Raw genomic sequence first — 24,241 nt, 5'->3', positions numbered from 1 at the left:
ATATTTTCAGCGCATACTTCCAAAGAAACTAAGTGGGAGGAAGAGAGCAAAAAAGGCTCATAAACTTTAAAGTCCTCCATGTGGATTCAACAATGGGACCCTCTTTAACAGTTCCATATATTAAAGATAAATTCAAAAGTTTAATCTGATAGAGACTCTCCGCACAATACCATAATTTAGGAAGCTTAAAACTTTGTCCACTCCATCATTCACACTGCGGAATCTCGGCGGAAAGTGCAAATTGATGAAATAAGCTCTGCCATTCACTGGTTAGATATGATATTTAAGAAGACAGCTTGCCGCCCCCTGAGCACCTAATACCTCAGCAATCTGCCAAATGTGAGGGCTTGAGTTGCCTGCATACGTTGAGATATTGAATAGAGTGCGCCTATTTCGAAATCGCTCATCAGATGAACTAATTATATAAATTTAACGGCAATAATTGAAGCTATTAATATTCTCAATACTGCCCAGCATCACAATGTTGATAAATCCGAGCGGCAAGCACTACTCAGGACAATGTCGAGGAAGCAAACAATGAAATAATCATTCAATTATGTTCCACCACAATTATAATACATATCCAGGCTCAAATTTATCGATTGGCTGCCTTCTTCTGCAAGAATAATGGGGTCTTATCGTTTGGATGATTTTCAATATTTTGCTCCCATACACCAACAGAGATTTATGTTCTGCCGCAGCATTGAATTACTCACGAAGCCCGCTGCCATAATCCCCTGGCTACATGATGTGATTAAATTGAATGGGATGAAAAGAAAATTACATATTAAGAGGAGATGTAAAAATATTCACAAGCAATTTCCTTGAAGCGCACGTAAGAGTTTTTTCTTGAAAATTTAAAAGGATCCATGAATTTTTGGGGACATTTTGCAGTGAAGCGAGTGAAGCAAATCATGTCCGAATTCACAATTGCAACATCGCACAACTGTTTGTTTCAAATTTTCTATGGTCTCGGAACTCGGAAGTATTTTATTTTTACTCCTATTTTAATAAAAGTGTTGCTGTCTCGCAATTGTGAAGCGCACCGTTAGATAGTGTGGAATGTTGGGGAAGCTTCGAAAATAATTCTGCCATCCAACAAGGGCGGAAACGGAAAATAATTTTACTCGCATGTGCTCGTCTGCAGAGACTCCTTATGGTTGCCGAGGAGCATTGAGATAATGAAAAGCTTTGTGGTGAATTTTACGCTGTCAGATATATCTGCTCGTCTCCTCATAAATGTCACACAAGACAAAGGTTATGTATTGTGCGTCCTCAAAGGTGGCGCCTGATGGGCTCTATATTTGCACTCTGTCACAATGACTCGTTGGGGGTGAGGCGTGCGGTGTGGCTCCGAATGTGTGTTTAGAGAACACAAATAAGTAATGATGGGTCGCCCCCACCACACCGGGCGACGTATAATGCGACGCCCCGTGTGAGTCTGGTTGGCAAATTCAAGTTTAATAATGATGGTTTCGCTCTATGGCAAATTAGAAGGAGCGACGCAACACTTTCGCAGCACATTTTCGTTGGAATCCATGCTTTTTCACCTTTGACTCACACAAGGAAAGTGTGGGTTAAATCACACTGTTTTCAATTTTTATAGCAGTACTAAAACTTCTAAGTTGGATTTTAATGAATTTCCCGCTGATTCCCTGCCATTCTAGAGTCAAGAGCAGCTTGTAAATTTCACTTAGCTTTCGCATCGTATATTTCCTTTCAAAAATATATAATGTAGTGAGAAGTGAAAAGCCGAAACTGCAGTTTAAACATAGGGCAAAAGAGGTTTGCGAAAATATTATAGGTACGATTAACTTTGATAAGAGCGTGTATAATTTTCAGAACCTGAAAATTGCTTTTTCAACAACATTCTCATAAGCTCGAGGCTGCAATAGAGTTCTGAACTTGTCATTTTCCTAGCTAAAAGCTTCTCATTTTTCACCGTGAAGCTATGTCCAGACAGAAAGGGTGGAGGGCAAATGTGTGAATATAGTATAGACATGGCAGTCAATACACACACACACAGAGTAGCTTTGAGCATTTTCCAATGATTTTCCATCCTAAAATCATCAAAGTGGCTATTTTATCCCTTTTAGTTTATGATCCATGCGGCGTGTATGCTTTTTAATGCCTTTTGCATGAGATACACGCTGAATATTCACGTCATTTTGCAAACACTCACCCTGTCAATAGAGCAATAGAGGGAAAAACATGATGTATATGTCACATTATTCCATCAAAGGGACGTGAGCTTTTTTGCTGTTTTCTCTCAATATGTATTCGTGTATATTTTGCTTGGACTCTGTGATAAAGTCCCCCTGAAGGAATATTAATGAGATATTTTTGCGATACATCAACATGGGCGAATGAGAGAAAAAAAGATAAAAAGAGTGCAGAAAAACGAGCAAATTTGTTAATAAAATGCTAATGAACATTCCACAATTTAGAATTTTACTTCGAATACACCTTTGGACTTCTAATTGACATCTCATAAAGTTGATTGGAAGTCCCATCCCAGTGCCAATATTGCCTCCAATAAATTTCTCCCTTACACATCTCCATATTTAATTAGATTCTTTGTTGGAAAGTCAATCGTCACTTTATTCACTCCCACGGTAATGGCACGAGGGACATTTCAATGCTGAATGAGGGCGACATTTGCGAAAAAGATCAATATAAAATGCTGGAAAATTATCGTCTATTTATTCACAATTCTCTTTTTTTCTCCTCCACTGTCGTTACAGGTAAGACATAATGAGGTGATAAAAGTTGTCGAGTGGCAGCAGCGAGACATTAGAAGGACACCTTTCCAGCACTGCGAATTTTACCTGTGAAAATTTGTGGCAAGCAGCATGATATTGAATACGAGTTTGGAGGGAAATTAGGTGTGTCGGTGAGAGAATTGCGATAGAGGGATATAGATTTTTCTCCACAAACCCGCGCGTTCAATATAGATATTCAACAGTCACTGAAGAGGAACAAATGGCAATGAGAGTGTCACCTGTGCAGTGTCGTCGAAACCTCTAGCAAAAATGTACGCTTTGGCCCTTGTAAGGGCCCTCATCTTGGCCCATCTCTTCACAATTGTAGCACCAGCAGGAGGTAAGATGAGAGACGTTGAATTAAACATTTATTCAGATACGCAGGAAATATTCAGCAAATTTTAATTCTGCCTCTGATGAATTTTCAAACCTCAATTTAGACATTGAGAGAACTGACAAAAATTCTAACTGGATTTTCGAATCCTGATAATAAAAAAAACATAGAGAGAAAAATATTAATAGAGATTTGGCATATATTGTTTTTTTTTATCCAATACAGCGGCATGAAAATCTATTGAAATTGTGTGACGCACATTCAGTTAAATTTCAGCTCATTCATGATAAATACCAATTTATTTTATTGAATTATTACGATTTCCCGTCAAATTTATCCTGTACAACCAGCTAATTTATCGATAAACATTCAATTCTATCATGTTCTTTCCAAGCGCGAACATAATACTGCGAACAACACCTTTGAATTACCACAGATATCTTTCTTCAGCAATTCATTAGAAAGTTTTGATAGCAAAATCCACAAAGAGGAATATCGTGTTTCTCAAAATATTTTCTCCGGAATTTAATGGATTTTGACTGAAGGAATTCCTTCGATCCACGCATATTAAAGTCTCTGCTATATTTTGTAAATATTTTACACTTGTTCGGCAAAAGTTGTAAAAGATGTGAAGTGCACATAAAGCTATCTGTTTACCATAAAAAACATTGGGGGTGAAGCTCAGTTCTCAATCTCCATTGAAATGACTTGGAAAACAGTCGATAAAATGTTTCTTTTAAAAATACTTTATCTTCTTCGAAGGAGATTTTTTTTTCCTCCTTTCCTGCCATGTAACTTTTTTTCCCAACTTTCTCACCCACCCACGAATGTCTGAGAGAGTGCGAATGCTCGAAACATTTTAGTCTAATGACTTTTTTTTCAACTTTCAGATTTAGTATGAAAAAAAAACATAGTTTTATTACTCGCGAAAACATTTGAAAGGAGATTTTAATTGCCTTCAGTGCACAGCAACCCGTCTTCTGTTTGTTTTATGTTTCAAAATGTTGTTTCCCTCAGTGTCAACAATAAGAATGTTTTTATTGAGGAAGCTCACGCTTGAGATCAATTTATGGACTAACTTTTCAATGGATCGGAGATTAAAGTCAAATCTGAATGGTCTTTACTATGCATAAGTACAGAGAATTAATTGACACAGCAAAAAAGCACCAAGCAAAGTTCCATGAAAGATTCTCTAAAATAAAATGGAGTTTGTGACATTCTTTTCCCTATTACTATGTGCACTTTGATATGCATAACTGAAAAGCACCTTGCTTCATAATGCATACTTTCCCGTGACGTTGTTATTGGATCAAAAAGCAACATCATGTGGTATTTATTGGTAGTTGATGCAAAATGAACCCTCCGACCGTGGAACATGTTCTAAAGTCGTTATTAAAAATTTCTCTACACTTGAAGTACTTTGCATGATGTGTGTTGGTGTTTGTGTGCTGTGTGTGTATGCCGTGGATGTGTGAGTTTCTAGTAAAAATAATAATGGTGAATCGTATTAAGTCAATGGGATTATAAAGGGAGAGAAGGGCGTAGTATCTATTATCTCACGACTTACCCCACACATGCATTGGGCGTGTGTGACGTGTTCAGAAGATGACGTTGAAAATTAAATTCCGTAAATAGGTCATTTCACCTCATGGAGAGAGCTTGTCTCCAGACAGACAAGACATAACGCAGGAAGATGCCTCCCTAAAGGAAAATCATGGTGAAGAGACGACATTCATCCGCATGATTTTAATGTAAAATTACCCCTTTATACAGTGTGTGTGTGTGTGTGGTAGATACCACCATGACAACTCAGTCATTGTCACCCTTCCCTTTTAATCATGCCTCGAAGGTTGGTATTTTGCAAATAATGGAAAGATCTCTCTTCATCATCTTGTGCTATCGCTGAGCATCTTCCCTTTTGTGTCACATCCACCAGGATCTGTATTGTGTCCTTCCGCCCGATTCATATTAATGGACGAATTGATTTGCCACCCACATTTGGGTGAGCATTAGCTGTGAAGTCTTGTATCAAAATTTACTTCACTGCAAAAGTCAACATCTAATTTAGCTATTTTTTTTAGCGACTGTGAGAAACTTGAGAGCTTTCATCTGCCAACTTTATTTATTGCTCACTCTTGCTGTCGCCTATTCTTTTACCATTGAGAGCGTGTGTGGAAAATTAAGCAGATTGCATTACTTCATTTCATTTCCCGTCACATAAATAATTCAATTCGCTCTTGTTACATGGTTATATGTAATGCATAAATTCGCTACTTTGACTGTACACTAAGTAAAGTAGGATCAGTAATTGTGATAAATGATAATTTTGTGGTTGAATTATTGAGCCAAGAGGTCAAAGTGTTTGTGAAATATTCATTTTCTCCAATCGAAATTCCCATAAATAGATTACAAGATGCTCCCTACTTCCTGTGAACATGTCACTGTCGCTGATGGCGTGGGTTCAAAATATTTTCCAAAAGGACTCTGCATCCTTTCAATTGACTCGCCCCGCGCGCTGTGATTCTCTATGCTGCCAAAGACAGCATTTCAAGCGACACAATAAGTATGATTTGTATTATTGTGCTGTTGTCACGCGACTATGAATTTTTATTTCATTTTAAGTCCCTCGCATACAGAGAAACCTCTCAAGTGAAAATTCACTGAAGGTATTCGCATTGATTGAACTTGATTTCTTTTTCATGACTCGCTTCACTCCTACATATATCGCACACGTCAGCAATATGAATTGGGAAGGAGTGCAGTGACCCGTCAATGATCTTGTCCAATGAAGAAATCTGGAGAGAAGACTTAAAAGCGCTGGGCTGAGAGAACCCAAAGTTTTGAAAGTTTTCATTTTGAGGCAAAGTTGTCAATTTCTCCTCTGGAGTCACCAAAGAAAGTGATGAACTTGTTGATCAAAGACTCTATCGTGGTGAAGACGCCCGAAAACTTTATAATAAAAATTCCCGCTCTCAAAGACACTATATATATATGTCTTGTTTTAAATTGCATTTCCATCATTCAGCCACAATTTGGGCGCTGTGGGTTGGGAAGTGAATTGTGTGCCAGAGAAAAGCCACGCGGGAAAACAACACCCTCTCCATTCGACATGTCAGAAAGGTATTTCGTGGCTGTGAGAATGCATTAGTCATTGCGAAAAATAAATTACTAGCACCCGCACCATCTTAACTTTCAAATTGAATTCAATTCAGCCATTCTCTGTGTCTTAACATACTGCAGCACCCACTTTACCAGCATCTGACATTTTCCCTCGGCATTCTTGAGACATCACAGAGAATCCCCGGCAGAATAGGGGGTGGTGGCTCCAGATCTAATAGTCTCCCCTCCTTGCCCTCAGAAAAGATACACATCAATTTGCCAACGGAAATGTTTCCAATATTCTGTTCACATGTGAGAGGCAACATTGAGACAAATATTGAGCTGAGCCCAACAGTCCAGAGTTGGCTGTAACGGAGATGAGAATTCACTCTTGATTATCCTACTCCCTGCGGGAATATTTGCTACGGCATCAGGAAAAGTAATGATCATTCCTATGGAAAGTTGTGATGTAAATATTGAGCCACATATAAGGGAAGTGCACAGCCTATGCTGGCCGTATTCTGACTACAAATAAGCTTCTGAGGTTAGGTTTAAGAACGTCGCAAGCAACTTTCGGAATTGCTTTCAAACGCCATTTGAGCTTAACGATTTCCATTTCCCAAACAGCACTTTCATAATTGAAAGGCGATCCTATCTCGCATCTGCAATGCTAAGAGCAGCTAAAGTCTGTCCCGAATGGTAGAAACATCAACGAGTTCTCGTATGAGATGCAAGAAATACACGCTATAGCGGAAACTGTCTGAGCCATCTCGTAGGAGAATCATTAATCTAAGCCCTTTCGGGCGGAATATACTCACTTTCTAGTGGATGTTCTTGTACCACTTCACCATTTTATTTATCTATTACAATACACATTGTATTGAGTCTAAAATATAGTGGGCGGGAGAGGATTCACATAAAGAAAGTCTATATCGTGTGCACAAGAGGAGAGCATAGTACTTGTTTTTCCTCCCATTGTTTTGCCACAAACTCTCATTTTGCTCCATGGGGCTCACATTTCTCACACCCGCTCGCTTTCACTTTGAGATAGTCAATAAGCTATTTCACACAGCGACGGAATTCTAAAACTCTCCTTACCCTTCAGCCATGGGATATGTTATGTGATGTTGTGGAACATGTCAAAACTGCTCCCATCTCGCACATCATAAATATGTATAATACATCCAAAGGGGGAAGCGGAAGAGGGCATGGGAAGAAAGTATGCGACAATAAAATACACCATGAAAATCTACAGTGGGAAAGATTCTATTGCCACACATGTGAACATTCGATAAATGGCAACAATGCTCTCGGATAGTATCTGAGAGACACGGCAAAAAGCCACAACTAAACAAAGAGATAAGGAGCAAAGTGGAGAAAGGCTCATTATTCACTTCGCGCTTCATGTGAAATTCATCCCCGGCACACAAAATCAACATCCCGCCCATATGAGAAGCGATAGAAATGTCAGTTGAGATGATATTAGTTATTAATTTATTCAGATACATGTACGCTATATGCATGAAAATGTGGCTACCCAATCAAACAGAGCAATAATTGTATGTTGAATACAGGCTTGAGTGCTCAAGGAGGCTCTCTCGGCAGAAAATTCACTGCACGGATCAGATGGAAGTGCGTCTTATCCAAGTTTTACTCAAGAATATGATATTCTTGTTCAGCTATTGATGGAATTTTGCACAGAATGCTCCTATTTAAGCACAATTAAACATGCAACAACCGCGCAAAACTCAGTGAACTCATTGAAGATCCCCACAATGTCTTATTGACCTTTCGTACCATTTACATTAAGCATAATGATACTCAAATCGGAAAGTCTGAAAATCATTTAGAACACACCATTAAGCATTTATGCTTTGTTAAAGTCCCACACAAGAGCTCAGCAGAGTTCTTGAGAAAAGTGTATTTTTATACGAACCCATACATCAATTTAATCAAAATATTAATTCATCTCGCTTTTTGTGGCTCGGCTCTTGTTGTTTGGGGAATTTTCCCATAAGAGAAGCGAAGGAAAATGATGGGATAGAATATGAAGTATAGTTCTGAAAATATTTATCTATTAATATTTATTCTATCGGCCATTGGCTTCAAGTTCGGAAAATTGCTCATAAATTTGCTGAAGTCACTTGGGCCTGTCTAAATTGAATGTCATATGGAGAATGTCCCTTGTAGCCTCTAGGCAGGAGCAAGAAGCCCATTTTCATCCGATATTTTGTTTGCTTCCTTGTGTTTCTCATTTGAAAGGAGGCGGCCTTTCAAACCCACCTTGGTAACCTCTTGAAGAGGATTCTTTTCATAGGAATCTGTGGGTGGTATGCAGATGAAATTGATACGATGCAAGGGAAGAACTGTCAATTATAGTGCCCAGACACTGATACATAATTTATAAATTTTGGAAATACTCCTGGCATCTGATTGTTAGCAAAACCTCCTCACATTTCATGTATTTCCCCCAAATCTCCTGCTGTGCCACACTGGTTATCAATATTTCGATGTTGCCATTCATCAAAATCAATACCGTATAAATTACCATTCACAATTTATCTAAATGTCAGAGCGGGAGACAGACTTCTGAGACAATTCGCTTCCGCAACTGATAATCCACGCGCCTGCAAAGTGCTTAATTATTCATGTGCCTTCACAAATAAATATTCCCGTGTGCGATAGCAAGAGAATAATTGTGAGGCTTAAGCATTTCGGGGTGGGAGTGGAAAAAGTTCTCGGTAATTGTACTAAGAAGCGAGTGACAACTCTGGCAGATTTATAGACGTCAATCCTGCTGACTTGGGGAATTTATTGCTCTCCCTAAATGGCATTCGGAAGCCAAGTCAGACGCACAGATTATCACAATCTGTGCCTCTAAAACTGCACTTATTAGTTAATTATCACTGATAGTGTCGTGTGTATTTGCGATAGAAAGTTATAGTTGCTAGAATTCTCATTGCTAAGAATGTAAGTGCGCATAGGAATCTCTGTTACTTGTGTATGTAATCTTCTCGTCAGTAAATCTTCTCTTCCCGGCAGAGGAAAATAAAGTTATTTAGATAAATTGCAAATAAATGCAAATATGTAGGTAAATTTCTCTTTATTTCTACTTTTGTGAAATGAAGAAAGGTACTTTCCTGATTTATTATACAATTCCCTATGATAACCCTTCTTTTAACGACTTTAGGCTTGCTGTTCCACTCCAAAATGGCCCTCTGTGGAAAATCAATTGTCACTAGAAGAGGAATTTTGCGAGAATTTGAATGTTTTTTGTGATATTTTAAACTGCAAAAATCTCCTAAATTTTGTCCTTTTCCCCATGCTTTATCGCCCGTCCAGTGATTGTATGCGCGTCATGGAAGGAAATGCGGGAAAAAGTTTGGAGGCAAGAAAAACCGCTCGATGGCGCAGTGAAGAGTAGAATTACACCATTTAGCCTTTCAACTGTGGCCCTTTTTTCTCACTCACCCAGATTTTCAATATGACCATGACTCGACAGAGTCCAATAAATTGTTAAATTTTTGAAATATCGTATTCGTCATCATCATCAGCGACGTCATTACCATTCTATGAAATTCCAAAGTTATCCTCGCCGGAGGTGAGGGAATATTTCTCATCTAATTTTCCGCCCTTTCAAGCACCTTGAGAGTGACACTCGCACAGCATCGATAGTCACCTTTCGTCACACGGGAAAATCTGATTAATGGGAATTATTAGGCGAAAAGGTGTTTTCCGAGGAAAAAGAAACCCCATCACTATTTTGAGGGGCTGGGGATTGAAAAGCCCGCTCCTTTCATGCTGGATTCTTTCTGTCGAATCACGCCAAAATATGATCGGGCAAAAAGTGGATGTACGTATATAATATCCAGAGGAATGGAGAAAAAAAACCGCACGCGCTCGATATTGATTAACAGTCGAAAACAGATTTCGTAATTTATTGTGCACCCCCAGAGTTGAGGCAAATGACATGACATTGATGGGAGAATCATCCCAATTGGCTCTCAGGCCAATCTAATATTGAGTACTTCCACGATTCGGCGAATCTGATGGAAAATTATAAATTCATGATTGTTTGCAGTGCGAGTGAATCGATTTAGGCGAAGAGCTTGTTGTGCCCTCCACAAATTTTTCCCGCCGGCCAGGCACTGTATGATTGGGGGCAGCATGAGAAAAGACCACCACTCCCTCGGAAATTTCAATGAATAGTTAAGGGGTCCAATTTATAGCTGGCTGGTCAGGCCATGCTGAATAATTCACCATACAAAATTTTACATTGCAACCCGAAACAGGAAGGGAAGCCAAGAGAGTTGATGTAAATTTGGGAATTTTTCTCAATTAACCCCTTTTCGGGCATCAATACGTAGAGAGCTTTAATTATAATTAAAAGGGACGCCGGGGGTTTGCATTGAATCGAGGTAGAAAGCTATAAGCCAATGAACTCTACTAACAAGCTTAAAAGCTCCTGACATTTGTAAAAAAAAATTCTCACTGATAAATTCATAATCACATTTTTTTATTTTTCGGTACAAGCTTTTCGCAGATTTTTTCCAGTTGCTGGCATGCGAAACTTTCCATCCAACTTTCCCTACGGACATTTTTGCGACAGCCATACGATGTAGCTTTATTTTATTTGTGCGGTTCAACTATTTGATTTTGTGAGTCATACATCGCAAACAATTGCATCAGCACTGCTGGAGTAAAAGTTTATTTAATGGTCGAATAGAGTTTTAATTGCAATCCATTTAGTATAGTCTCTCCAACACATTATTTTCCATTTTCCATGCATATTTGTCTATATTTTTCGCTCTAGTTTACAACATAGTGTGAGGGTGTGTAGATGTATCTTTTTACCATTTTCCCATGAAAACACTGACCGATTTCCTGGCGCCACTCTTCTTCATTGCGATAAATCTCGACTCCTCGGATGGAAGCATATTGTATTGTGAGGCTGTTATATATTTTCCAGCCGTGGCATCTCAGCACTGACAGTGATGATCTCGATTTTTCCCATCGCGTCTCAGAGCGAAGGCGCATGCAAAAGAGCACAATCATCGAGATTTGCGCAGTAATTGAAATGCCTGCAATTTGCTGAAAGTAACTAATTTGAAATTGCTGCAATTAAGGCAATGGCTGTGGTTGTGTAATTTTTCTAGACTTTCGCAATGACCTGCGCCTTCAGGATTCACGTACAAGTGCTTGATATTACCTTTTTACCGTCTCCGTTGGGGGGAGGCGGAAGGAGAGAAGTGAAGTAAACTACTGAACAATGCTGAAAGTGAGTACTTGTGGTGCCCGTAGATAAGAAAAGTCTGGGCTGGTATTAAAAGAAGCGCCGTAAAAGTGCAGTTAGGTGTTTGAGAGGAAATTCATTAGTGGACGTGCAATGGAACAGGTGCAAGTTACACCCTTATCACTTTTAACCCACACACGTGGGCTTCCTTGAGACCACACTCTCATTTACCAACTTGAAGTGCCTTTTGAGTTCGAAGGGCATCGAAGTAATTTCATTTTCTCAATTTTCTATTAAAGAACATGTTTAAATCGCCATTGAATGTCTCTGGGTGCCTTTGCATAGCACAGTTCTGAGAATACACTTCTTTTTATGGAGCTGAAGACACCCTAGGGTGAAATTTGTACTGAAAATATGTTCGGAAATCATGTTGTCGAGTCTCTTGGAGGACAAGACGCAGTGATTTTCCAACTCACGGAGCATCGAGCGATACAGACACTGAGCCATGAGGAATGGCGAAGAGTTGTGGACTCGGCGCTGGAAGGAAGGGTGCAATATCTGATGGCGAGGTAATCAAGTAATCATAAAATATTTCCGCACAAGTGTCAGGACGCGTGATAAATGCCTCTTTCACCATCGAAATAATGTTTTTGGGTACTTCCCAGTGTACACAAACATGCCCGAGGGGTGGCAGAATGGGTTGTGTCTCCGCCCCGCCCAAGCGTGGTGAATGATACGGAATGTGAGTGGATAAAATACTGCGTGAGAAACAATTCTTTTTCATTATATCAAATCTAATCTCCTTAAGATGGGGGCCTATAAAGTAAATTTGTAGATATTTATTTAAATTTGCCCGCTCGATGTGGACGCAAAGATGGGGTATTTGTGGAAAAAAAGACATGTCGACCATCAGCTATCAGAGGTTTAGCGGCAACCATGGCTGAACTCACAAAATGCAAATTAGCGTACCAGCGTGGAAAATCCAATCCCATGCTCTCTCAACCAAATAAACCACATTGGAAACATGTCGGTCGCTACACTTTTTGCCCATCCTCGCACGTACCATTTCGGAAAGTTGACAGAGACCCTTACTTGACGGATATGGCTCGGAAGCCTCCTCCACTGACATCCGTCACATGGCTCTCTCTCTCTGCACACTTTTCCCTCCGCCCCTTCAGGGTGTGGCGCCTACTTGAGGACTTGATGAATGTGCCACTTCGCCCGGAGATACGGCCGGCCTTTGTCAATTGCATAGGGCAAAATCAAAAATTGTGCTGTATCTCGGAACCGTAATTTAATTTTGTTTGCCCTCACCCACGCTGGTAATCCAACACTGTCATCCACTCGCCGGTCATCTGATGCGAAAACTCACCATCACTTTGCTATATTCATATCGGGACGGACGCATTGTGTGGGGCGAATCACGGCCCTGTAAACACGATGGCGTGACAGATTTATGATCGCATTTCAATGAACTGGCACCGGCATAGCCTTATCATAGCATCGCATTAAAGTGGTGCGTTATTAACTGCGATACCTATCGCAAAGCCGCAATTGAAGGTGATTTTCTACCACCGAGCAGACATGCTTTTAGCCTTTTTTTTTATGAGGCTGCGATTATTTGCTTTTTTGCATCACTGCATTTTTACAGAGTAATATCGTGTTAATTAAAATTGCCAGATTTGGTGGGAAGTGGTTTGTTAGCAAATATAATTCCATGCCAATAGTCATAAAATAACAAACAATTATGGAAATCCAATGCCTAAATATATAGTTTTCCAGGCAATACACATGATTTTGATAAAACATTAAAATCCAACAAATAACGATAAAAACCATATAGTGATTAATTTATTGTCGCACAATCACTGGGATTTCTGACAAAATAGTTCAGTTAAACAAATTTATGACAATGCAAAATTTTTCGAGAACCTGTATCGTTCACATCAAATTGCGTTTTTAATTAACTTTCTATTGCATCGAGATTGGGACATAATCTCTCTCCGTGTATGTGCAAATTACATCTGTAAACTCCCTGATATGCCTATATATAGAACCCCTATCTGAACTTTAGGCATTCATCATGATATCACCAATTGATATTTAATAGCCAATTCCAAATGGAATTCTCCCTTGCCCTAACTTGAAATTTATTAATACGAAATCTAATTTAAACGTAAAATAAATGGTCTAATAATCTGGAATGTGGTGCCTATTAAAATTATATATTGCCCAAGTGTACTAGATCAGCAAATTACGGAGCAAAATCATTTCCACTATAGCAGTGCATATTGCTTTGAATTTGATTATATCATTGAAAATGGACGTTGAAAGTAAATTAATTAAAATTAACTTTGATACATGACCAGTATTATCAAGATGGATTTTCATCAGGATGCTTCATTGCATATGCCATTATATTAATGCCCAATATAGCGGAAGGCTGGAAAAAAAATCTGTTTTCACAAATGACTTGTTTGGAGCCATAAATTAAATGACGACCATTTTTATTGAATCGCGGTTTTTGCGCAAATTACACAAACTGGAAAAAATTGCGGGAAAAACGAGTAGTAAATTTGACTTATTATTGAATGATAAGCAATTTCCTAGCATATTTGCGCGAGCAACAGGAATGGACAGCTCATAAAATTCATATTTCAAAGCACTCTTTCGTGTGTGGTGTCACTTTCACGCCCAAGTATATTGAAGGCGAGGAGCAAATTCAGTGACTGCGTCTCAAAATTCACCTTTAAGATCTCTCAAGGGGAATTGACACGGTTGATGAGACTCGGGGAAAATATTTCTGACAGACATCATACTTTAGTCATACACTCACCAAGTCCTAAGAAGGGTGAAGGTCCCGATATAATCGGTATTTACACACATATAGACACGCTTGGAAAATTACAATTCCTGAAATTTGCCAAGTGGAGAAAAATAGTGAACAGTGAAGCAGAAAAAGAACGTATATTGATTCACGTTGAACTCTTGACAGGATTTCTTGCCGCCCTGACGTAATGTGAGTAGATTTACAATAAGACGAAGTGTGGAAGGTGGAAAAGGGAGGATATTTCACTAAGAGAGGCACAGACTGAAACCTCGAGATCAACGAATATACACTTCACAGATTTTCCTTTATAATTCGATAAAACTAATTAGATTTTCTCTCGAGGGTGAAAATACTTTTCTCGGCGGCAAAGTGAATGAAAGAAAGAGAGAGAGAGCACAAAAAAGCTCACGTTGGCACACATCAACATCACAAAAAAGTTTATTCTTCCATAAATAATTCATCAAACGACTATTTCACTTTTCTTTCATTTTCATCGTGCTGCTTTCTTTCTGTCCAAATGAAAGTGGTAATTTTTTTTAAATGTTACGCACACGTTTGTGGGATTATTTCCAGTGCATTCAGAGTGAAACTGAGTGTATTTACATGTCAAAAGTCTGAAAACAAATTCAGCACTACATAATCATTTCCAATAATTCCATTAATTGGCTTCTGTTACAAATATAGAGCTTTTAACCTATAGTGAAAACAGCTCATCTGACAAAAAAAATCGACGGAAATGTAGGTGAAATTACTGTTTTACATCAAATGTGTTATCCTATATGTTTTCAACATATTCAGCGTTTTCATTTCCAAAACAGCTAAATATTCGCTCAATTTCCCGGAAAATACGTCCAGTGGCAAACATGTCTTCCAGCAAAAATATCATTTATTTACATTTTTCGTGTTTTTCCCAGGATTCCACCCTAAAGTAATCTACAATAATTCCCCGTTCCATCGTCACAGTGTCCCGAACAAAATCGCGCTGGTCTGAGAGTATTTTATTTCAGTGTTGAAGAATTTAGGGGTGGGCGGGGGACATGAGCGTTTGTGGGGGAGAAAACATGAAATTTTCACGGAATACAAATTTAATATTGACAACGTCGGTCTTCATTTTAACGCCTGTAGGCGACAATTCCCGTGCGTCGACATCATCTCGGGTCTGTCACTTGAAGAATGCTACACCCACCGTGTGTGGCAATAAAGAATTAATGACTCGTCTCCCCCACAGCCACATTTCAGCCGGCTTGCCACTCTCAACCGCTGGAGCCACAGAATTGAGACGAAAAACTCACACATGCGACACGAGTCGCAATTTTATTCACTATAACACGTTGTAATGATCCTAACCTCACCTCCTGAACACTTTCGCTCTAATGATGATTCAAGTATTGCGTGCCGGGTTGACACGTTGAACCCATTTCGTTTCTGCTACTGTAATGCAATTCCTTTCCACATCTGTACAGACAATGATCGCAATTCTGGGCACCCAAGATAGGGATCTCAATGATCACAGCGATCACAAGATACCAATCTTTGCATCAGAATTGAATCATGAAAAAGGTTCTGTAATCCTGTAATTGGGTCACAACACAGATAGATATATAGCAATGATTGGAAAATTTCATGAGAAGGGATGTGCAAAAGGAGAAGCGAAACAATTTAAGTTTCCATTCACATAGCTTTTTAAATCAGCCGCCATGCCAATTATGCTAATTGAATGGATGGGAGACTGAAAAAAAAAATTCAAAAATAGCAAGCGCTTCAGCGATTAAACATATTGAAGGGATGGCAAATTCAAAAAGTAAATTTCAACTATTGAATTTTCCCTCGAAAGGATTGTTAACATGGATATTTTTGCGAGGCAGAATATCCGAGCCGCACTCTGCTTAATGCGAATTTATGCGGAATGGAATTTTTATCTGAAAGGCTGAATAGGCCTCTTTCATTTAACGACATCATTTTTGTGGCAATTGTTACATATTTTATAGAATTACAAGGGCCGTAAGCATGTGCTAAGTGGATGAATTATTTAGTGATGTTAAGTGACAATTGGATGATTCTCTGTTCTTTCTTGTTTTCTCTGACAATTTCTACTAATAAAATGACAAGCTGAGCTGGCGTGACATAACAATAAAGCAAGAAATGGTTTTAAAAGTAGTTTGCGTCGCGCTAGACAATCAATAGACAAATCATGGACCTTTCAGTGGAATTGAGAGACACTGTCATGCGATGATCTTAAATTTATCGCTCTGCACCGTAAGTTAAACCTGCGAAAATCTATCGAATCACAGAGAAAAACATCTCGAAAAATCAATTTATGTCCCAGAGCAAGTGGGGTTGACGGAGAATGTGAGAAATAAATTGAGTCATTAGATGCAAAAATTGCTTTATTCAGCGTCGTTGCTTTCGAGACAATTTCCCTCGAATACAGTCTCAAAAATCAGACTTCTTTCTCTTGACTTTTCAGTCTGGATGGTACACAACCGAAAAGAGGTCATTGAGTTGTGTGGCAAATTGGAGGAATCTCAGAAAGTCAATGCTTTGAGAAAATGTGTGTCTCCTCCGAAAAGTTGAAATTGTGTCTCTGAATAGCTCTCCGCATCGTAATTTTATATCTATATGTCACATCCGATGAGCGCTTTCCCACGATGCATCGAAAATTGAATATTGAGTCAAATCAATCATAATGCACATTATTTCGCTACACATCTCTGCACCTTCTAATCTACCCCATCGGTCTAAATTACGTGGTAGTGGCGATGCTGAGTACGTGAAAGCGTCTGGCGTGAGTGCCACCCAACATTTCAGTGATCAACAAATCGAAAGTTAGCTGGGTAATTGAGTTATAAACAACATTTCACAGCGTTGATTGGCAGCACAAGAGAGGACGTTTGGCTGATTACACATTCACCATTTTCCACCCCATGGAATATATATGTAGCATGCGGAGTGGTAGTGGCTAAATTTATTAAGATTTTGCCATCATGTTCTCAACATTGAGCGACATCAAAAGCCATACTCGACGTGGTATTCCAGCTGAAGTGGTAAAAGTCAGACAAAATTCAATTTTCCGGATTGAATTTTAACCTTTTTAACGGCGAACATGCCAACTTAGGCAATTTAAAATTCAGAAATATTATCGACTCTTCGCAGTTACATATAATTCCATTGTTTCAAACTTATACCCCCAACAAATAATTCACATCTCCGGTCGTAGTGCCCCTCTTCTTTTGTGGGCACTCCTCGTGTTTCGACCCACATAATTTATGTGGCCATGCTCGTATACAGTCACAATAAATAGAACGCAATTTGGATAAGGGAGAAAAGGGGGACATAAAGTTAAATCCATTCTATATATGCGATTTTATATTTAGCGTCATGTTGATCAAATAAAAGCCGAAGCTTCTGGTGACGGTCAGTCATCATTTTCTGTGGATATGAATGTCGTAAAGCAGGGAGAAAACTTCTTTTATGTACAGCGCGGACCATTGTCTCGTGCGTGTCCCTCCATGAAAGCCGTAACACTAAGTGACACAATATAAACGATTGACAAACACTAACAAATGTTTGGCGAGAGACTGCAATAAAATAGAAATGTTTATTATCTCTTTTTAAGGACTTTCACCACTATAATTCTCAAATCCCCACACAGTGTACATTATGCTGGTCGTGTAGGACGGAACGCCATTCGTCGATCATAAATACAGAGTCTGTGCGAGAGTCAATTGGAGAGAAGCTCACCGAGGCACATAAGGAGTGCACACCACACGCTTCCTGACATCATTAAAAACCCATATCGGATGACAAAAGAAGCAACCACGCAGGGAGCAAATTAAAGATTCTCTCGCAAGATCCTCCGCAGCATGGTTGAGCACCAGCGCAGCCTCAATAATTGCTAACATCCATGGAAACCTGACTACAGTGGAATTTTTTTTTAGACAAATTTGGAGTTGTGGTTGGCTTTAGAATTCCTACGCTTTACCGTATTTACCAATATTCTGGCAAAGCGTTTGGATTCTAAATCCAAATGCAACAATTATCAACTGTTTATTATTTCACCGCATTGATGTAATTTTGGTGGCTTTCATCGAAATGACCACAACACAGGGAGTCATTCATTAGAACAATTCGCCACAACATCTTGCAATTATTGCAAAAGCGTTTGTTCAGTCGCCAGTAGGAAAAGCAGAGATGCTTCGAAATTGCATGTGATTGGAATGCATTAATTGATTTGCATGGAACGACGAGGGCATTTTCTGCAACGATACTTAATACATCGATTAAGCAGCCTATAATTAATGGCAATGCTGAAAATGATAGTTCTATAGAGTAATCATGGATTGATCAGTTTCCAGCAAATGCAGGACTTCAAGGGAGAAAAAAGGGAAGAATTCGAAATTTCATCTACCAAATTCTCTCTGTACGCATTTCAGATTCTTCCAGTCTTTCTCAATTCACTTTCGCTGGTCTTTTTAAATGAGCATTATAAAGGACTCAATACATCAAAGCCCAGCTCATTCAATGCGAAAACCAGCCGACTAGAAATAGAAAGCAAAAACTTTTCCGCTCAGTCCGGCAAAGGAAGGCAAAAAATGGTCGGAAAAGAAATTAATGGACAATTAGAAAAGTCCGTCTGTGCTTCTAAAGTGAATTAGAAAATTGCGTACCGTTCTCGCGTTTGCCTGGGAGGAAAATCCGCACTCTGGAGCCGGGATTCCATTATTATGAATTCCTCATAACCATGGTCGCTGCGTCAAATGCCGAGCCTCAAGGGTGGCTGATGGAAATAAATCGATCGTGCGGTGCCGAGACGAAACTCCCAGAGTAAATACGAAATGACAATGTGGATAGTGTGTGATTACAGCACAGGGCTTCAAGTGTAAAGTGAACAAACGAGATGGAGTGATGGCTTGTAGAGAAATTTCGGTATAGCAAACCATCGTTTATCTCTGTGTCACACACTAATCCTTTGAATGAATTCCGTTCCGAGGGCCTCAAGTGTGACACAACTGCTCCCATGGTGACTCACTCCTGGGTCTACACTATTTCCTGGCCAGCTCTATCGCCCAATTCCCCGAAAATGGGTTCGACTGTTGCATTTTGAGGCCATTTCTGGCGCAATTTTGGAAATTTATAGCACAAATTCGGCCCTCGGCCAGGCCTGAGGTGAGAAAAGTCGACATTAGCTGTCGTTTCAATTTACTTTATTGCACCACACGATACATAGCCAAGTGTTTATGTGAGTTCAATTGCGATTTATATCACACACTTGCCATAGTCTCTCCATTAACTATCCCTGACTGGGCACTGGAGGTAGGAAAATGCCCTCCATAATCTCCCATTTAAATGAATGTTGAAAGAAATCGGGGGGGAAACTTTTTCATAAGGATTACAATAAATTGAACAATATAATCTTTTCAACAGATTAACAATCCACGAAGGGGAAATTAAATAAATCACGCCAATTTAGCAGTGAAGGAAATCTCATGCTTTATTTCATTTCCTGACTCTGCACTGTGCATTATATATCATAAAGCAGTGCTGGTCCGCCACATCATCAAAAGCTCCCCTTCCATTTAATTGAGGCTCCCTTCCACTCACGAGAGATAACACTCATTTATTGCTAATTGCGCAAATTAAATTATTCCATTTTTATTGCATATTATCTGAGTGATTTCGAAGCACTTTCCCACATTCGCGGAACAAAGCACGACTGATTTGTCCCATTGAAGCCCCAAGGCTGCACAACCATGCGAAGCATCTTGATTCTCTCAAAAAAAAATATATGGCAAGATTTTTTTTTATTATTTCATATTGCAGAAAAGTTTCTTCCTCATTACTAATCTCTCATCTCTTATCTGATGAAATTTTCCACTCTAATTCGCTGTGTGAGCAATCTTGATAAATTTCGCGTGGATTTTTTTACAGCGTTTGGGTGAATGGCACGACAGCAAATAGCCTGATAGACGAAATCTCCATGAAACTTTACGAGGTCGTCGCTGAGACGTCTCCAAAGAAAGTGTCTCCGGTTTAATTGGGGCGCGTTGAAAATGTAAATAATCATTCCACAGCGAATTAAACTTTAAATGGAAGAATGATTTATAATCCGACAACGTATTAAATCACGCAGACAGCAAAGCCCATTCATATTCGTGGTCTCACTGTCACTTTCTCAGGGATATTTTTAGTGGGCGACTCAGAGAAAGAGAGAGAGAGAGGAACGTCTCGGCCTCTCTAAAGCACTCGTCGCCAGCAAGAGTGCAAAACTTTTGCCATTAAAGCCCGATCGAGTGGTGTAGCTGTCTTGTCCGTCCTGTCACTGACATTCGCCGGCTATTGGGGCGCCCAATGGCACCCCCGGAATCCGGCGACAGCGTCGGAACAAACAACCGAGATATTTCATTTTAATTTTTTTCCAACATCGCGTAATTGACATTTCTCCTTCCCGGCATCTGCTGATGAAAACTTTTTTACGCCATGTCCACGGGAAATTCCATTATGGCAAAACTCACACACAGCATCACACTCTGTGAATACCAAACAACAAGACAAGGTAATCACAAAATTCAGAGGCACTCTCGTCATACGCACATTATCCGGGAGGCGGCAAATTCCTCATGCAAAAACAATCTTCGAATCACACATACGATGTTACAAGTCAAGATTCTACTTCCCACCCAAATACCATAGCTGTGAAGCTGCAGATAAGCAGCTGAGGCATTTCAGCATTAAATATGTCACATTGAAAGCCACAATATAACAGTAAAGCTCGCTTTAAAACATTTTTATTCACTGAAAAATCCACTCAATCGCTGAATATTTAATTCGTCGCGTTAAATACCAAATTTGGTGTGAAAATACGATGCGAGAGGATTTTTCGAATTAATGAATATGACAAAAATGCATATCATTAGTGCCTGACAAATTTGTTAAAGTGTGCATTCGCAATTATTGTACTGGAAATTACGCACAATTTCCAACATTCAACTCATCACACAGCACTTTGTATTGGGAGAAACTTTGAAAAAATATCTAATCTTCTTCAAAGTTCCTTCAATGATGGAAGGAATTAACTTTCAGATATTTTTTTTGGTTCGTGCGTCAGAAAAAATCGGTGCAAATGAAACCACATTAGAATAATGAGGTAATTTCACACAACCAGTGATGCGTGGTTATGTGCGCTGGGAAACATAATGAGTGTTTTTGGTCATTTTCAATATCCATTTTGCTAATGTGTTGCGCGTAGAAACGTTAGAATGACTGTTATTTGCATCCGGAAAGACTAATAAAATTTCACGATATTACGGGTGAATTTTTGATTGTCATATCGCGTTGCATTTGCGGTGATCTAATTAGTTTGATAAAGTTTTGGATTTATATTATGAAAAATTTCTCTTAAAGCTTCAAAATGTCTATCATTTAATAGGGTTAAATTTGCTAAATTAATATATACTGCAAGAATATTGTGTAACATTGGCTAAAACAGTTTATTTGGCAAAGCCAAATAATTATCAACTCAAACAGTGTCGTTAGTTGAGATAAGACATGTTGTTGGTGAAAACTTCATGTGTCATAGGGATGTTTATGCAGTGAGACTGATCCCATCGATAGCGTAGGCCAACACTGTAAAATTCCTCTCCCATTCACACGTCAACTGTTCCATAGAAGCGATATATCGCATAAATTCTAAGCAGAATTTTAACATATTTCGAGATATATATTTGCAAAGTTTGCTGCTGATGGGGTATCTTACTGGATGAAAATTTGAATTTCAAAGCATATTCTGGTCATTTTCACCAAACCATGTGAGAGGGTCTGGGTCGGAGAGGTGCCCTTTCCCATCCATGGGCAGAAATTTTGAGGCGAGATAACGAGTAAAAACTTTCAACATCCTCATCACACCCATTTATATTCCTTGTGCGAATGTATGTAGGATGTTCTCGTCATCATAAGCCTCTCTGTGTTTTCGAAATGAAAAGCTATGCTTATGTTTGGTAAAAAGCAAAGGGATGAGCGACTGTGAGGACCACTTCAGAGCATGCATTTATCTGGTATGCTTTTCCGTTTTTGTTCATAAGTGAATTGAATTAGAGAGGCAGATAGAAAATCGCCCCCACGTCAAGGACCGCCGACAAGGGCCTGTGTGTGTGTGGTATTTATTTAAAAGTCTAAATTAAATCTGATGAAATGAATTATTCAGGAAGATGCCCACGCCATCGAGTAATATGTGTATTCGGGTCGGTGCACAATTGTTCCGCTGTCGAAATTCTCCCAATGATGGTCTGGGTGAATGAATACAAAGTGAATTTATGGATGGGCGAAGACAATTTATAATTGTCACTTCCGCCATAAACTTTCACCCTGTCAGAGCCTCACCCAACGACTGAGGGATAAACTAATTCACAATCCCACAGAAATTCTCTCACCGACCAAACAGTTATAGCAATTTTCGCCCAAGTACTCAATCAAACACATTTGCTCTCATCCAACTTCGCCGTGGTGTAAAATATGCAAATATCATTTTCCTCCCAATTCCATCATCCAATTGCCGCGCTCACCATCCTCCTTCCTCGCCTTGTGCCCATATAATATTCAATTTGTCCCTTATCGTTTCTTAATTTCACGCGAAGCGGAGACGCTGCAACCAAATTGGCAAGCGTCGACAAATGATGCGATGTCGACGGACGCTTCGGGGCTGATATTCAGACATCGATTGGGAGGCTTGAGATTATATCCCTCAAATCGGTGGCTGTGGCAAAGAGAAAATGTGGTTTAGTGGCAATTTGAGCGTGAAATGGATTTCTCCGCACATCGAAAAAATGCATCAATTTTCTCCGAAGACGCATTTTAAATTATACATAAGTATGGATTGAATTTTTCAAAGGTGTTCAAATTGCTGAAATGAGAGCACAGAAAAATGCGCTTTCATATCTCATTATCCGATTTGAAAAAAAAAACGAATAAAATTGCAAATTTAAATTGGCAGAAAATTGCACTAATTGTGCAGGTAATCAGTGTGATTAAAAAAGAAATTGACAGTTCACTTGCATTTCAGCATATTTGTAATGAAATCCCTGTTAATTTTTCCAGCATATTTGCAATGATACACACGGCACTCGATGTATTTTGCATGCCTCACTGAGCTCTTTTTCTATAGGATTAATTAATTTTCGTGGCAAGTTTGCAATTAGATCTTTCAACAGACCCACCACATGTCGTGTGTGTGAGAAAGAACGTGAAATGCAAATAGACAGAAAAGGTGAAAATGTGTAATTTGAAACGCCATCGAGAGAGGAAGTGAAATTGAAAATTAGCACTATGGCTGTTCAATTTCCAAAAGCCATCAAGTTCGTGGGAAAAGTGGGAAAATGTGTTGGGAAATGTTCCATACAAGCTCATTCCAGGCTCAATATATGAATACCTGTTCGAAGTGGGATAATTTCCGTGGAGAAAAGCCAACATTGTTTGCTATAAACTTTCACTGCGTCTCCAGGGAGTCGAAGGAGTTGAACTGCTGCATGATCATGAGTGTTTTTTCCAACTCAACGATGATGTTTATGTCATTCTGCATGAATTACAGTAAATAATTCGCCAGCTACTGATTGCGGTGCAGCGTGCTTTGACGTTGACGTGTAGCATGACGAACTTAGTGTGTGGTGAATTAAATTTTCATCCCAGCACGAAATTGCAAAATGTGTTTAAAATCCGGCCAAAAGGAATTTTTAATTGACACAGCAACTAGTTTCCCTACTCGTCCGATTTTGCATGTATATGTCTGGCAATCATACACTAATCAACGTGATTAAATGCACTGAGTCGTTAATAAATCGTTTTTCACCGCATTTAATTGCTACATACAATCCTTGTTTGGCAGAAATTCAATTTGCAGCATGCGAAATCAGTGAATTTGAATTTCAAACCACCCCCGACGGGCTTTCGCCCCAAGCAAATTCCTGCACGGGCATTCTGCACTGAGAACTCTA

The 24,241-nt window shown here is 39.2% G+C and overlaps 1 protein-coding gene across 9 annotated transcripts in view; it reads left to right on the top strand.

Annotated features, from left to right (window-relative positions):
- LOC132259713 (disintegrin and metalloproteinase domain-containing protein unc-71) overlaps positions 1-24,241 on the top strand; it is a 168,618-nt gene that overhangs the window by 54,481 nt on the left and 89,896 nt on the right. For 2 of the 9 annotated variants that reach the window (XM_059757454.1, XM_059757452.1), the window contains exon 2: positions 2,745-3,102. The exons of the other annotated variants lie outside the window; for them this stretch is intronic. In XM_059757454.1, the coding sequence (XP_059613437.1) occupies positions 3,033-3,102 (70 nt within the window). In that variant the 5' untranslated portion in view covers positions 2,745-3,032. The remainder of the gene's footprint in view (positions 1-2,744; positions 3,103-24,241) is intronic. 9 annotated transcript variants of the gene reach the window in all.

Source organism: Phlebotomus argentipes, unplaced genomic scaffold (genome assembly GCF_947086385.1).
Source record: "Phlebotomus argentipes unplaced genomic scaffold, Phlebotomus argentipes genome assembly scaffold_18, whole genome shotgun sequence".
Taxonomy (NCBI): domain Eukaryota; kingdom Metazoa; phylum Arthropoda; class Insecta; order Diptera; family Psychodidae; genus Phlebotomus; species Phlebotomus argentipes.
Note: the sequence above shows the minus strand (reverse complement) of the source record. Positions and strands in the feature narration are given on the sequence as shown.